This window comes from Erpetoichthys calabaricus, chromosome 12 (genome assembly GCF_900747795.2).
Source record: "Erpetoichthys calabaricus chromosome 12, fErpCal1.3, whole genome shotgun sequence".
Taxonomy (NCBI): Eukaryota; Metazoa; Chordata; class Cladistia; order Polypteriformes; family Polypteridae; genus Erpetoichthys; species Erpetoichthys calabaricus.
The window spans coordinates 85549778-85564935 of NC_041405.2; the positions used below are offsets into that span (position 1 = coordinate 85549778).

The window sequence follows — 15158 nt, forward strand, 5'->3', positions numbered from 1 at the left end:
TACCCTGTCGTACGCAAGTTTTCCGTTAGGTTTTGCAGACTGGCGGCACCCAGCATCAAAGCAGTGCTACTGTTCCTGTGTGGTTACCCTTTCTTAGATCCACATCCACGACAGCGGCTCAAGTGCTCCTTGTAGAACTGTTTGTACTTGCAAATTACCGTGAGGTAATTGTACTTATGATACAGTTATAATATTGCACAACCTGAGCCACTTTATAAAGCGCATAATTTACATATGATGACGATATCATTTTTAAGATGAAATGCAGCAAAATATGTTGATTATATTATACAGATAAAACTTTAACTACACGGTGCTGCAGCGTTAGTGAGCTTGAGCTTCGTTCACGGTTTGTTCCTGCCTCGCGCTGTTTTCATGCTGTGGCTGGCGCGACACTGGAAGGATAGATGGATAGAATAATTAAACATTATGAAGATATTTCGATGTTTCTTAAAAGTTTTGAAGAATCGGCGTTCAAAGCTTACAGATGGCTTAACGTCTATTACAGAGCTGATTGTGTAGCGATTGGGTATTTGGAGAAAGAAAAGTAAGGACAGGAATTGGGGGTTAGTACGTTTGAAAAAGACAGTACTTCTGTAACAAAGCATTTCATTGAAGGTCGCGCATGGCGCAGCAAGCATCTTGCTGTAAGACATGAACAATCACTGCGCCACCATGTTCCCATGTTAAATAACATGCTTTAACTGAAAATGATATCACGTATACTTCTCAGTATTTTAATTATTCAGGGAGCTGAAATATTACGAATGTAATGGATTCTGTGTCCTGTAGGAGGAAGAGAACGTAGTGATTCAGGCACATAGAGCACATATAAGATCAAATACAAAACAAAGCATTTAACATGCTACGTTAGTTACGGTGGGATTTGAGAAACTAGTAAATTAAACGATTTTAAGATGAAGTTTATGATGTTCTACTTTAATGACAAAATAAACTACGTGATTAAAGTGGAAATTTCGAGATTAAAGTTGACATTTCGTGCTTTTTTCACACTGTGCCCCTTTTTTTTCACTGTACTCTAATAAGCTTTCATATGACACTCAGACATTGGGCTACGAGTCGCCTTTTCACGCCAACTTTGATATGTGACAACCTTTTTATTTCGGGCACTGTGCAACTTTATGAACTTGAGCTTTCGAGTTTCTCCGACACGCTATGTCACTTGATCAACTTCCTTTTGTTGCTTATATAACTGTTTAAACCAACAAATAGTACGTTTTTCTTTGCCTCCATTTGGAATTCGCCGAAATTCTTCTATTTTTCCTCGTACTTTTGCCATTGCCTTTTCACAGAACACTGGGCTTAAGGGCTATTTATATTGATTTGCATATTCAAAGAGGCGTAATTCTGGGAGGAGTTGGGGCGGGACAGCAAGCGCGTGCACATGCGTTTATTTCCACGTTGAGCGGGATTTATGTAGCGGAAGAACGTGGAAGTTGCCGAACGCACAGATTCCTGCATCTGGATTTTTCTGTGCGTAAGCACAATTCGGCATTTGTGCTTACGTCATGTTATAGTGCGAATTCTATGCACGGTGTTATGCATGAGGCCCCTGGACAGTCTGTGGAACTACTTGGCAGCTTCTGATGCACCGATACATAATGTTCCAGGGGTTCTCAGTTAGATTCAGACCTGGGAAAAGTACGGGTCAGTCTATCAATGCCTTCGTCATCCAGGGTCTGCCTACACACTCTGGCCACATGAGGCCAGGCATTGTCCTGGACCAGGAGGAACCCAGGACCCACAGGACCAGTGTAAGGTTTGACAATGGCTTTGAGGATTTTGTGCTGGTACCTAACAGCAGTCAGGGTACCGTTGAATAGCACATGGAGGTCTGTGTGACCCTCCAAGGATATGCCTCCCCAGATCATCACTGACACACTGCCAAACCAGTCATGCTGGATAACGTTGGCTGATATATTGTATCAAGCAAAACAACGTCCAAGTAAGTTTCATGCCTTTCAACTGACTCTAGTAGCAGTAGTAGTAGTAGCAATAGTACAAGTGTCACATATACAGAGTACAGTGGAACCTTGCTGCAAGATTACAAAAGTATTTTCAGGATGTCATTTTCTTAACTTTTTTCCACTCAGAAAGACTACGGCATTCTAGTACCATAAATGCATATCTCTGAAATTCTTAAAATAACATAGAAAATCAGCTATTAACAAATAAGAATAAGAGTGGCTTATCACTGGCAGATCTGTGTATTTTGAAAACTTCTGTTATTGATATTATCAATATGTTATTCATGTATTTCTTTGTCCGTTTATCATATTGAAGTTCAATGAAAGAGTAAAACCAGGATAAATAACACATACAGTCACCAATTGAACTAATCATTTTAGGACAATGGCAGTAAACAGATGTCTGCAACTGAAATGCATTAGACACAGACAGAATATGCTAACTACACTCAAAAGGCATCCCAGGCCAGAAATTAATCTATGTCAAAATCTGGGTAAAGCAACTGGTAAAAAGAACTCCCCAGTTAGAACAGTATAGCAGTAACCAGTTAGAACAGAGTTTGAATTCCATATCCATTTGTTGTTGGAGTAGAGTTCTTACATTTTTCTCCAGTTTTCATGTTTTATCCTCCACATCCCAAAGATGTGCATGTTACATTAATTGGTGATTGCAAATTGGCCCTGTGTGTGTGGTGCTGTATGCATTAACATGCCCTATGATGTACTTCGATCTTTTGCTCAGTTCGTCAGAGACTTGCTCTTTACCCATGCAATCCTGTTTTGAATTAAGCGGGTTTGAGAATTCTATGTGATGTTACACCCAGACGTTAAAGACATACAGTTAGTGAATGTTTAAAAGAAATAAATGTAATAATATTGCACTTATTTTCTAATAATGACAACAACTTTTCAATTAAGAAAACACCTGAAGATACTAACTGAAATTTAGATTTTGGTAGTGATTATGCTCATGATGTTAATAGAGGTATTCAATCAAAGAGATGATTTGTTAGGTTGACAATGAATTTCCTTGCAACAATAGTTCTCAAAAATGGAGAAGTACCGGTAATACAGGAGAAGTAATGCAATATACTCATGACTGATTCTCGTAACAGTTTTTGTCAAATAAATCATACCAAAGACCAAAGTGATACAAAGAAGCCATTTCAAAACTGGAAACATACTTACATGAATATATTATAATATATATAGAGCTACGAAAAGAAACATGAATAATAAAAAAAAAAAACACATTCAAAAAGCACTTCTGGCAGTGGCAGCATAGACATGACACAAAAAGGAAGTGTGTTAAAAACACAGCCAGCATTGCAGTGCACATAAAAGCCTGCCAGTAAAAGACATGCACACACAGCACTCTAGCCTTACCTTCAGGATATAAGACATCCTCTAAAGAGTGAATAGACAAGAAAGAGAATATGTGCATATGAGAGAATGCAAGTGAATAAAGGCAGTTCAGTTATTTTGACACCTCTTTAACACCTTACAAGACCTCCCAACTATATGGACTATTCATCCTAAGTGTTAGTGCATTTATAGTCAGGGAGCAGTTAAATGCCTCTAGATATACAGTAATGCCATATTCCCCTCAAGCCAACCAAAGAGTTACATTTCAACCATGAGCATAGAGCCAAGGACCAGAAACTGTTTTAAAACAGAAGGAGAAAGATGTTAACTGTGACTGGACTATAACTAAACTCTTTTGGCCACAGAAGTGTTTGCCACAGCATCAAGCTGGTCAAATCTCTTTATTTATAAAGTTACCTGGCAATTACCAACAACATTTAAGAAACTGGTCAGTGAATAAATGCATCATAAAAATCAAACTTAAAATGCACAGGAAACACTAATGCATAAAGGGCTGGATATTAAAATAATAAAAAGACAAATAGAAAAAAATCTTACCTCCTTGTAGCTCAGTGCAGCGGAAGGTTTAAGGGGAGGTGCAGGCCGTAAACAACTGAAAGACCATGGCTTTGCAATCTTGAGGGGTTCCAAAGGCCCTCGGATGGAGCCAGAAGTGCTGAATACCTGAGAAGGGGTGTGATGAGAAGGGGTGCCAGACACAGAACCTGATCTTCCTTCCAGGCTCTTTAAAACATTAAAAAAAATTACATAGACAGAAATAACAAAAGCTGAATAGGTACCTAAATCAGTGAAAACTATGTTTCAATACTGTTAACAAACAGAATTAGTCTTTAAAGTAAGAGTGTAAGAAAGTTTTAACCAACAGCAAATTAAATTAACAATCAGTCACTATTTAGATTGGCTGCCATGTGCAAACTACAGCAGTAAACAACGTACTGTATGTTCTTAAAATAAAACTGCATGAATAAAAATTGTTAATTGAAAGCAATGTTTGACCCCCGTTCTTAACAACCAGGGTAGTGGTACAACAACACTGAAAATTTTAAAAAGTTAATCATGCATAAATTATGTTCTGTTTGTGATGCAAGAAGAAACAGTTTGGAAATAAGGTGAGCAAATTAAAGAAAACCAAAACTTAAATAAGACAACAGTTCTATCATTCTTAAACCCACTTAATCCAGTTCTGGAATGAGGGCGGTCAGAGCCTTTCTCAGAAACAGGGCACAATGTAGCAAACAACCTGGACATGATGCTTAAACATAGTAGAGATTACTCATGCGCAACATGGTTTTCCATAAACTTGGCTGTTTTGAAAAACTTGATGTTCTGAGTAAGGCCTCTGTAGCTCTGGCCCTACTATCAATAAAGAACCAAGTGTTCAGTCTACATCCACGGAGAAGCAACAAGTTAAATTCAAAGTGCAGAAAGCATGATACAACATTACTAAATGTAAAAGCTAAATAATAACAGCACATGGAAGTATATTTTTTATTTCTGTATTTCTGCAGAGATGATAAAACTTTAGTAGTACCTTTGCTATTGTGCTTCCAGGGCTCCCACCTCTGGTCAGACTATTTAAGTGCTCCACCCACTGATGTAGATCTTGCTGATTGGTGCAATAAACAGTGATTCGGTCAATCATATTTCCTATTTAAATAAAGGGGATCAGCGACCAAACAATTAGAATTGAAATGTTGACTGATTCAATAAAGTGTTTGTCATTTATGGTCAATAGTTCTTTCACTTCTATTTGACAGAAGAGAGATTAATTAACACAAGGTAAAAAAATTTTCATAAATGCGAACAGGAGTCTGACCTATGATTTCAAATGCATATTGATTTGCCTCCCCATCTTCAATTTGTTTGGTTAAAGTCATCCCTGTTAAAGGCAATTTACCCTGTAAAGAGAACACAGTGACAAATGATAATTTGCAAGAGTAATATGTTTTAAAATTTTAACACATTAAATATTAGATATTTTAAATTAGCCACTGTGGATATGGGCATTCAGAAGTTACATTTCTGTCTATGGGTAGAAAATCAATTGGGCAAAAAACATACAAACAGAGTGTTCACAAATATTTTAACCTTAATTTTTGGTTTTGCTGTTAATAAAATACATTATTTTGTTTAAGCATTTACTTTATTGTTGATCTCTCTTTTTTAATAAATATTAATTTCATCATATTTAAAATACAGTGAACTCAAACTGAACTCGATGGGATGTTTTGTTCTGTCTGTAAATGTTGATACATACTCTGCATGAATACAAATAATTTGCTTGCAGAGTACATTCTAAGCTGCAAAGAGCAAGCATCACAGCAGTATAAATGTGTCAATCACTGAGAAACTTTTACGAAAAAATAAAATGTAAAGATAATAGGACTTTTGCCCTCAAAAATTTTGCAACAATTTATATACTTTGATTAGATTGTACTCGTTAGTTAATTAACAAGAAATGACTACAACTATTTCTTAGGTTACCTTAAAATATAATGCTTGATACTTTTGTGCAGTGTAACAATCCATTTCTTAGTGTTTAAACATATGGCATTTTTGGTGACATGTGTTTTAAACAACTGGACATTAATGAATTTCTTATGGTGGGGATACAATCCATTACAAACATTAAAATGAAAAATGGAGCTGACAAAGATGCCCCAGGTAGAAAATTGTTTAGGAGTTATGACAAGTTCAACAAAGAAGTCAAGAAATCACTACTAGTGCAGAATTCAGACTGGTACAAGAACAGAGTAAGTATATATTCTTGATTATTGCTGGAATAAGTCTGTTGAAGTTGATGGAGATTATGGAGAAATAAAAAATATTAGGAAGTACATGCATATAGTTATAATATGACAATTTTCAAATAATTCAATATAAAATACTATCAATTTAAAACATTTTGTTTCAATGATTTAACAATAATACATAATAACTTCAGTTCAACCATGACAAAAAAAAAAAAAAAACAAACACGCAAATGTTATCACCTGAGGCATGCTTTAATAGACTTATTACATAAAATATCTAGCTTTGACTACCAGACATGACAACTATTCTGTTGAACTCTTACCTGATATATGAAACCACTCATTCGTGGACTGGCTGATAGCATCAAAAGGACAGTTGGGAAAAGCATGAAATATCTCTCGTCTTTGTCCTGCATTGGGGACAAAATGTTATTTGACATGATTGGAAATATTTACATCCACTCATCTGATTCTCAAGCAAAGCTAATCTAAAATTATTTGCAGTACTAAGTAAAATCAGCACACATACCAAAAATAAGAAGGAAAATTGTCATGTTTTAGCTTTCTTTCTGTAATAATCAACTATACTAAAAATTACAACTTTACTTTACTGTTAAAGAAGCAGTATAGGTGATGCCAAGAGGAATATGCATGCAGCAGTTGGTCAGAGAGTTTAACGTATGACTTTATATTTTTCTTTGTGGCATCCGTGCTAAAAATATCAGGCTACTAAAGATTGTACCTAGAGATGGAGTAAATTTCATTTTTGTATGGTAGGACTCTGTTAAAAATGATTTGTCGTATGATTAGACTATTGTACATGGATGTTTATGGCCCTGCCACAAAGAAGATGGATTGTACAGGAAATTTTGAAATTTTTAAGTAATTTCAAATACTGAGCTTGGACCTATACTTGTATTCTGTTCCAAAACAAGCACTAACTACTTTTAGTGCTGGAGTGTGGAGATCTGTTACATGTTGGTTGGACATACTACGGTAGCAAATATTTGCACACATGAAAATACAACTACAGTGGAACCTCGGTTCACGAACGTCTCGGTACACGTACAACTTGGTTTACGACCAAAAAGTACGGCAAACTTTTGCCTCGGTTCATGACCACACACTCGGTATACAAACAAGCCAGTTTCCCTGTCGGTTTGTGCGCGCCGATAATTTCCGCACGTGTTGCATTGTTCTCGGTCAGACGTGCGCGCTTGCACGTGCGTGCGTGCTTTCGCTGTGAAGTCTTTGTGCTCTATTTCATTTCCCTTACGATTCGTACGCGCCGATTACTGTAGTTAAGCACGTGTTCAACCTCTCCCTGTTCATTGTTCTCAGTTAGACGTGCGTGCTTTACCTGTTAACTCTTTGTGCTCTACAGTATTTCGTGTGCTTTTGCAGTTAACCATGGCTTCTAAGCAAGTGAAGAGTGGTGAGAAGAAAGTGTTGCAATGTTACTTTTCTCTTTTTTTCCCTGTGCTTAAAACTCATTTAAAAAGAGTGTTTACAGCGATCGGGTTGTAATTCTATTAGCGTGAACTCCTGTAATGTTCCTTTCTTGGTTGGCTTTTAAATAAGGTTCGGATTTGTTCAAATGTTCCTTTTTTCCCCCTGTGCTTAAAACTCATTTAAAAAGTGTGTTTACAGCGATCGGGTTGTAATGCTAGTAGCGTGAACTCCTGTAATGTTACTTTCTCGGTTGGCTTTTAAATAAAGTTCGGATTTGTTCAAATGTTCCTTTTTTCCCCCCTGTGCTTAAAACTCATTTAAAAAGTCTGTTTACAGCGATCGGGTTGTAATGCTATTAGCGTGAACTCCTGTAATGTTACTTTCTTGGTTGGCTTTTAAATAAAGTTCGGATTTGTTCAAATGTTCCTTTTTTTTTCCCCTGTGCTTGAAACTCATTTAAAAAGAGTGTTAACAGCGATCGGGTTGTAATGCTATTAGCGTGGACTCCTGTAATGTTACTTTCTTGGTTTGGCTTTTAAATAAAGTTTGGATTTGTTCAAATGTTCCATTTTTTTCCCCCTGTGCTTGAAACTCATTTAAAAAAAAGTGTTTATACAGCAATCCAATTGTAAGGCTATAGTGAGAACTGCTGCAATGTTACAGAGAGAGAGGGGGCTTGCGTGCTGCTGAGAGAGAGAGAGAGAGGGCTCGCGTGCTGTTGAGAGACAGAGAGAGAGAGGGCTCGCGTGCTGCTGCGAGAGAGCGAGCCTGCGCGTGCAGCTGAGCAGGGACCCTGGGTGTTTGTGTCAGTGTTATTCAATGTTTTTACATTAGTTTACTATTACACTGTGCATTCTATGGTGTAATTAACTATATTTGTGCTTAAAAATCTTTAAAAAAATATATTTACATACAGTTCGTATGGTCTGGAACGGATTAATTGTATTTACATACAATCCTATGGGGGAAATTGCTTCGGTTCACAACCAAATCGGTTTACGACCAGAGGTTTGGAACGAATTATGGTCATGAACCGAGGTTCCACTGTACAATCCAAAGTGCTTGAAGGTCAACTTAAATTCCTGCTTAAGGTCTACAGTTGTATCAGGTAATCAGTAGAATTACACAACAAATGCAAGTTCAAAGTCATAAATTGGATTTAGCAAGGTTATCATGATTTTCTGTAATATATTCTCCAAGGCATCAACTAAATAAAACTTACTTATCCACTATTAATGTTTGGGGATTCATCTGAAACTTTAATGACTGGACCTCAAAATTGTTCTCAAAAAAGCAGAGATTCAGAATAATGAAATTTAATTTGCCTTTTATTACTCAACTGAATAGAAATCTTTTATGTCTAGATTTGATGGCTGAAAAAAAAAATCTGCACATGCAATGCAGTACTTGGAAAAGTGGTGGGATAGAGAACAGGTAAAGGTCAGGAAGATATAAATGACAAACACTAGAAAAGCACAGGATTATCACAATATATTAGGCAAAAGACACTGACAATGTGCTTAATTCACTACGTCCTGCATTTCCAAAGGGTTAAAAAAAATGTATAAAGCCAATTAGCATATTTTGATGTGAAATACGATGAAAACATTATCTTCTTTGCATCTACTCACCTCACTTGCTGCACTCTGCACCATGACTTGTGACATGTATAAGACAGTACCCAGTGATTTCACACTTTCTCCTTCCCAGCCTTGAATTGGTTCAGAAAGGATCTGTAGCTCTAAATTCTTCCTTTTTCTCAGATCCTGACACTGTACCTGTGAGAAAAAAGGTGTAGATAGGAGTACAAAATGTCAGGCAAGTGAATGAGTGAAACTTATCAGTCTTGGTTGATGAATTTAACACATTAATCAATAGGAAGACAATTCTAACAAATAATTTAATTCTAAATTCAACTGAACAGATTGTTAGGTACTGTTTCTACATATATAATGTCTTTATTTTTCTAAGGAATTTAGCGAGAAGTCAAGCAAAATGCCACTTTTTATTGGCTAATTAAAAAGATTACAATCTTGCCTGAAGAAGGGGCCCAAGTTGCCTCGAAAGCTTGCATATTGTAATCTTTTTAGTTAGCCAATAAAAGGTGTCATTTTGCTTGACTTCTCACTACATTCAAAATGGTTAACACGGTACAACACCCTAGTACTAAGGAATTTAGCTAAAATCTCAGTGAGTGTATATATTATTAAAGTAGAAATTTGCACATAAGCATAAAGGTTTAAATTAACAGGTACTATTTGGGGATACCCTGTAATTCTATCTGATACTTTCAGTTTATTAAATACTACCTATAAAAGTTAGAGTAAATTAATGAAGAATTTATCTAACAAGAAAGATAATCGTTAACGATAAGGGTAAAGAAAACTATGATGACAGTATTTCTTCTTTTTAAACAACTTCATTCATGTTCTATACTTCCTAGGTAATCACACAATTAACCTGAAACAATGGCAGTGGAAGCAACTCACATGAAACATTAATAACTGGAACACTGCAAGCTATTTATAGTGGGGATATACAAGCTTAATAAAGCACGAATGATTGGTTGCATTACAATTAATCTGTCAAGAAACAAAACGATGAGTACAAAACATAACTTAAGCTAAACAGCTTTTTAAACAAATAATCTGATTTGATGTCAGAGTTATATACTTGTGCAAAAGTCAAATAAATTTCAACTTGATTTTAATTTGTGTTTTATGTAAACATAACTTAAATACGGTATAAGCTCCTTCAAAAAAAACAGAAAAGCAACCGAGTACTCATCAAAGTCTAAATGTGATTAGTGGTATATGCATCTGTTCATATTTATTTTATCTATACTAAGATAAGATTAAAACGGCTTTAATAAAATTTCATTTTCAAAAAAAAAAAAAAAAAAAAAAAAAAGATTAAGATGAACATACATATAAATCACAAAGTAAACTTGCCAGCAAAAAGCAAGACAGAATAGTACTCCAATTGTCATGTAATCCACATTTTCATTATGTGTTTATTCAGTACAATATTTAATAACTGCTCAGTTGTGAATGAAACAATACTTGAATTACTATGACAATAGTGTATCACCCAGTCCCTTGTATAACTGACTTGTTTTACTTTTTCTTACAGGTTCAAAAAAGGCCAGTACAGTAATCCCTCGCTATATCGCGCTTCGCCTTTCGCGGCTTCACTCCATCGCGGATTTTATATGTAAGCATAGGGATGGGAATTGATAAGATTTTCACGATTCCGATTCCATTTTCGATTCTGTTTAACAATTCGATTCTTTATCGATTCTCCTATCGATTCTTATTTTTAAAAAAGGAGAACACACAGGTCGATTAACTTAGAACTTTGTTTTATATCTTATCTTTGAACAAGATAGAAATTTAGGAGTAGCATGACCTTACAAACCCAACAGTGAGATCTTAAGAGATCCACAGCCTACGGCTCCTCGATGGGGTGCCATGGGGTCCCCAGAAAAAAATGTGTAAATGTAAAATAATAATAAAATAAATATTCTTCTGTAGCAATAACAAAGTATAACATAAATTATTCTGTGGCAATTACACAAGAATGTCCAGTAACATTTACACTCTCCTTTTTAAAAGTATATATGAGCTGAGCACTCAAAAATAAAACTACATCAGCCAGCAACAAATACAATCAACTCAAGTCCAATGGAACTGTGCACAGTGCAATTCTGCAACCATCAACTATTTTGACAGCTACATCCATGTTGGCCGCATTATCAACAGTGGCTGCCACAACCTTGTCTTTGATACCATACTCCTCCAAGATCTCATCAGTCTCCTCTGCTACAGCTGTCCCTGTCTGTGCTTGGTACACTGGTTTGGTTTTGAGGACTTTTTCTTGAGCCTGGCCATTCCCGACATAATGCAGCGTTACTGTGAAGTAATGATCTTGACTAAAACTTGCCCATCCATCTGCAGTGATGGCTGCCTTCAACACATGTTTCAGCTCAGAAATGGAAACGGATGAAACATCTGGTAAGAGGAGAACACGCAAATTTGACATTCCCTGACTTAGCATACAATTAAACACATTCACTTACCGAAAATCGGGGGCATCTACTGTGGCAAATGGGTGCAAGCCTTTTACCACAAACTTAGTCACTGCTCGGTGACATTCGTCTATCCTGGCCTGTGTCATTTTACTTTTCCCCGCCTCTGTGAAAGGAGAAGCTACCGGTAGACTGCAGAGAGAACTGCCAGCATCTGAGACAGCCAGACTCTCTCGTCATGGTCATCTAAATGCAATGCACAATAATAGCAGGTTTTGCAATAAGGCAAATCGCGCTAACATAATATGCAATGTTAGTTGATTAGTTACCTGCCGTATTAACGGGAGAGGACCTGCAAACGTTACCGCTGCTGCTGGGTTGAGATTCACTAGTCCGGAGCGGATCAAAAACACAACATTCATTTAAGGTTATCGCGTGTTTTGTGTGAAAATGCTTTTGCATATTCGTAATGTTTCCTCCCTTTGATTAAATATCTACTTTGCAAGTATTGCAAGTTGCCCTGTTGTCATCCTTTCTCGTAAAGTATAACCAAACTTTTGAGCATTTGTGCCGCTTAGGCGCCATGTTTCCTGCTGGGTAAATGACGCTACGCAACGCGGTGACGTCATTCGAGGCGACTGGAATCGATAGGGGAATCGTTTGCAAAAATGGCAAGCAATTCCAAGGAATTGAAACAGTGGGAACCGGTTCTCAACAAGGACCGGTTTTCGATGCCCATCCCTATGTAAGCATATTTAAATATATATCGCAGATTTTTCGCTGCTTCGCGGGTTTCTGCGGACAATGGGTCTTTTAATTTCTGGTACATGCTTCCTCAGTTGGTTTGCCAAGTTGATTTCATACAAGGGACGCTATTGGCAGATGGCTGAGAAGCTACCCAGCTTACTTTTCTCTCTCTCTCTTGCGCTGACTCTCTCTGATCCTGACGTAGAGGGTGTGAGCAGGGGGGCTGTTCGCACACCTAGACTATACGGACGCTCGTCTAAAAATGCTGAAAGATTATCTTCACGTTGCTACCTTCTGTGTGCAGCTGCTTCATGAAGCGACTTGCTGCACAGTGCTTCGCATATTTAAATCAATACGTGCCCTTTGAGCTTTTTTCTCTGTCTCTCTCTCTCTCTGCTCCTGACGGAGGGGGTGTGAGCTGCCGCCTTCAACAGCTTTGTGCCACGGTGCTTCACATACTTAAAAGCCAAACAGCTCTATTGATTTGTTTGCTTCACTCCTTTGAAGAGGAAGATATGTTTGTATTCTTTTAATTGTGAGACGGAACTGTCATCTCTGTCTTGTCATGGAGCACAGTTTAAACTTTTGAAAAAGAGACAAATGTTTGTTTGCAGTGTTTGAATAACGTTCCTGTCTCTCTACAACCTCCTGTGTTTCTGCGCAAATCTGTGACCCAAGCATGACAATATAAAAATAACCATATAAACATATGGTTTCTACTTCGCGGATTTTCTTATTTCGCGGGTGGCTCTGGAACGCAACCCCCGCGATGGAGGAGGGATTACTGTATTAATACAGGATAATGTAGCACAGAGATTCAAAGACTCAGAAGTCCACCGGGGCAGTACAACATGTCCAGGACATTTTTTTTTTTTTTTTTTTTTTTAAGGCAAGTGAAAGTAAGGAAGGACAGTGTCTATGATTACCGGCAGAATTTTTGGAATAAGAGTAGAAAAATGAAATACAGTAATCCCTCGCTATATCGCGCTTCGCCCTTCGCGGCTTCACTCCATCGCGGATTTTATATGTAAGCATATTTAATTATATATCGCGGATTTTTCGCTGCTTCGCGGGTTTCTGAGGACAATGGGTCTTTTAATTTCTGGTACATGCTTCCTCAGTTGGTTTGCCCAGTTGATTTCATACAAGGGACGCTATTGGCAGATGGCTGAGTAGCTACCCAGCTTACTTTTCTTTCTCTCTCTCTTGCGCTGACTATCTGTGATCCTGACGTAGGGGGTGTGAGCAGGGGGGCTGTTCGCACACCTAGACGATACGGACGCTCGTCTAAAAATGTTGAAAGATTATCTTCACGTTGCTACCTTCTGTGTGCAGCTTTTAAGTATGCTGCACGGTGCTTCGCATACTTAAAAGCTCAAAGGGCACGTATTGATTTTTTTATCTGTCTCTCTCTGCTCCTGACGGAGGGGGTGTGAGCTGCCGCCTTCAACAGCTTTGTGCCGCGGTGCTTCGCATACTTAAAAGCAAACAGCCCTATTGATTTATTTGCTCCTTTGAAGAGGAAGATATGTTTGCATTCTTTTAATTGTGAGACTGAACTGTCATCTCTGTCTTGTCATGGAGCACAGTTTAAACTTTTGAAAAAGAGACAAATGTTTGTTTGCAATGTTTGAATAACGTTCCTATCTCTCTACAACCTCCTGTGTTTCTGCGCAAATCTGTGACCCAAGCATGACAATATAAAAATAACCATATAAATATATGGTTTCTACTTCGCGGATTTTCTTATTTCGCGGGTGGCTCTGGAACGCAACCCCCGCGATGGAGGAGGGATTACTGTATAGAATATAGAACCATAACCATATTAAAAGTTTAAAGACAAGTGGTTATGTTTCATATCTACAATCAGCTGTCTAATAGTTAGGAAGTGCAGCTGATGCATACTAATAAGAAAATCCTTTACTTCTCTGGTGCTTCAAAAATGTTTTGTGTTGAAGGTAAAATCATGGATTTAAGTTGTGCATTTAACAGGAAAATGAAACTTTAATGACATTAAGTTTGCAACAGACTCAAGACTGGAAGAGAGATGGCCGTTAGATATTCAATCAGGCACTGTAGGATGAAACAATGTGCACATGAAATTAATGTAGAAATCAGGAGGTTTCTTACACTGTAACAACAGATATAATGTATCAAGTCAGATATAAAAGGAAATTGCCAAATCATGTATAGTCTTTCACTGTTTTTCCAATTGATATTTCTTCTTATTAAAACTGAGAAGTTTAAGAACCAGAGACTGACAGACTGCTCATTAAAGAAGATGTAAATTGAAAGTAAACAGTTATTAAGAAAGGCACCCTGCAGTCTTTATTTCTTGCATTTTTAAGTTAATATATCACAGTGTATTAACTTCTTTTTTAAATGTTATAATGTTGTTATTTTAAAATCATTATAATTTTATGTTCTAATTTGTATAATCATTTTATTTTCCTAACAAATAACAGGAAGATTGCTCTGGTGTACACTGAAAATATATTTAAATTAACTTACTCAGATGACCTGAAAATAATGACTGGCAATTTTATACAGGTGAAAAAAAAATCACTGAGTAATTTTTCTAAACAGCCTGTCATTTCACACTAAACGACTGATTTACTGAGCTTGCCACAGTGCTTATGTCTATAACAATGCAAGCATCAACAGGAAGAACTGCCACGTTAAAAACCGGCATAGGAAAGATAAAATACTTTTATACTTCCTAAGTAATCTCTTCCCTGGAACACATTAAAGGGTATGTTAATCACTTTTATAATAAAATGAAGAATAAAACCACTACTTTTCCAC

At 37.0% G+C, this 15158-nt stretch overlaps 1 protein-coding gene across 2 annotated transcripts in view; it reads right to left on the reverse strand.

The window, feature by feature from the left end:
- arhgef6 (Rac/Cdc42 guanine nucleotide exchange factor (GEF) 6) overlaps nt 1-15158 on the reverse strand; it is a 172873-nt gene that overhangs the window by 36182 nt on the left and 121533 nt on the right. Inside the window, exons 12-17 of one of the 2 annotated variants that reach the window (XM_028815800.2) lie at nt 9211-9357; nt 6451-6537; nt 5191-5272; nt 4906-5021; nt 3912-4097; nt 3375-3395 (exon numbers count right to left, since the gene is read on the reverse strand). In XM_028815800.2, coding sequence (XP_028671633.1) covers nt 3375-3395; nt 3912-4097; nt 4906-5021; nt 5191-5272; nt 6451-6537; nt 9211-9357 — 639 coding nt within the window. The remainder of the gene's footprint in view (nt 1-3374; nt 3396-3911; nt 4098-4905; nt 5022-5190; nt 5273-6450; nt 6538-9210; nt 9358-15158) is intronic. The other variant, XM_028815801.2, reaches the window with a different exon arrangement.